The sequence below is a fragment of the Neodiprion virginianus genome, chromosome 2, assembly GCF_021901495.1.
Source record: "Neodiprion virginianus isolate iyNeoVirg1 chromosome 2, iyNeoVirg1.1, whole genome shotgun sequence".
NCBI classification, from domain to species: Eukaryota; Metazoa; Arthropoda; class Insecta; order Hymenoptera; family Diprionidae; genus Neodiprion; species Neodiprion virginianus.
In genome coordinates, this window is record NC_060878.1 from 20617383 (window position 1) to 20618828 (window position 1446).

At 21.2% G+C, this 1446-nt stretch overlaps 1 protein-coding gene across 1 annotated transcript; it reads left to right on the forward strand.

Annotated features, from left to right (window-relative positions):
• The first annotated feature begins 256 nt into the window (after positions 1–256).
• LOC124299110 (cytochrome b-like) lies at positions 257–1446 on the forward strand. The gene is given in 1 exon segment (XM_046752060.1): positions 257–1446. A coding segment is annotated over 1 exon segment (816 nt). The 5' UTR covers positions 257–298; the 3' UTR covers positions 1115–1446.

Consider the following 1446-nt stretch of genomic DNA (forward strand, 5'->3'; position numbering starts at 1 on the left):
TAATCTCAAACGTAAAATTTCTTTTTAATAAATGAATAATAATAAACATTATAATAATTATTTTAATATTCATATTAATAATTAATTATAATAAAATAAATTTTACATTTGAAGATACAATAAAATTATCTTATATTGAACTAAATAAAAATATATTAACTAAAATATCATTAAACAAATTATTTAATAAACCAAATTTTATTATTTCATTTATAATAATAAATTATTTATTTATTACACTAATTATTGTTGTAAAAATTTCTAATATCAATTTAGGATCTTTACGGAAAACTTTTTAATGTTACCTTTACGTTTAAAAAATATTTTATTAAAAATCATAAATGGATCATTAGTAGATTTACCAACACCATCAAATATTACAACAATATGAAATTTTGGTTCATTATTGGGATTATGTTTAGTAACCCAATTAATTACAGGTATTTTTTTAGTTATACATTATACACCTAATATTCAAATAGCATTTGATAGAATTATCCATATTTACCGAGATATTAATAATGGTTGAATAATTAAAAATTTACATGCAAATGGTGCTTCTATATTTTTTATCTGTATATATTTACATATTGGACGAGGAATATTTTTTGGATCATTTAACTTTAAACCTACTTGAATTACAGGAACAACAATATTATTATTAACTATAGCAGCCGCATTTTTAGGATATGTTTTACCTTGAGGACAAATATCTTTTTGAGGAGCTACTGTAATTACTAACCTTCTATCAGCAATCCCATATTTAGGAGAATTTTTAGTACAATGATTATGAGGAGGATTTTCTATTAATAATGCTACACTAACACGATTTTTTACTCTTCATTTTATTATTCCTTTTATTATTGTTATAATAACAATTATTCATTTAATATTCCTACATAACACAGGGTCAAGAAACCCTTTAGGAACTAATAGTGACATTGATAAATTACCATTTCAACCTTATTTTCTATTAAAAGACATTGTAGGATTTATTTTAATATACTTTATCTTAATTTATATTATTTTAATAAATCCTAATATATTAGGAGACCCAGATAATTTTACCCCTGCTAATCCTATAATTACACCTCCTCATATTAAACCTGAATGATATTTTTTATTTGCATATGCAATCCTACGATCTATCCCTAATAAATTAGGGGGTGTAATTCTTCTTCTAATATCTATTTTAGTATTATTAATTATACCTTTTTATAAAATAATAAATTTCAAAGGATTAAATTTTTACCCATTTAGACAATTTCTATTTTGAATATTTATTAGAATTGTATTAATACTAACATGAATTGGAATAAGACCTGTAGAAAATCCATTTATTATTGTTGGACAAATATTAACATTAGTATACTTCTTTTATTTTTTAATTTATCCTACACTAACAAAAATGTGAGATATTTTATTAAATTAAATTAAACCAACAAA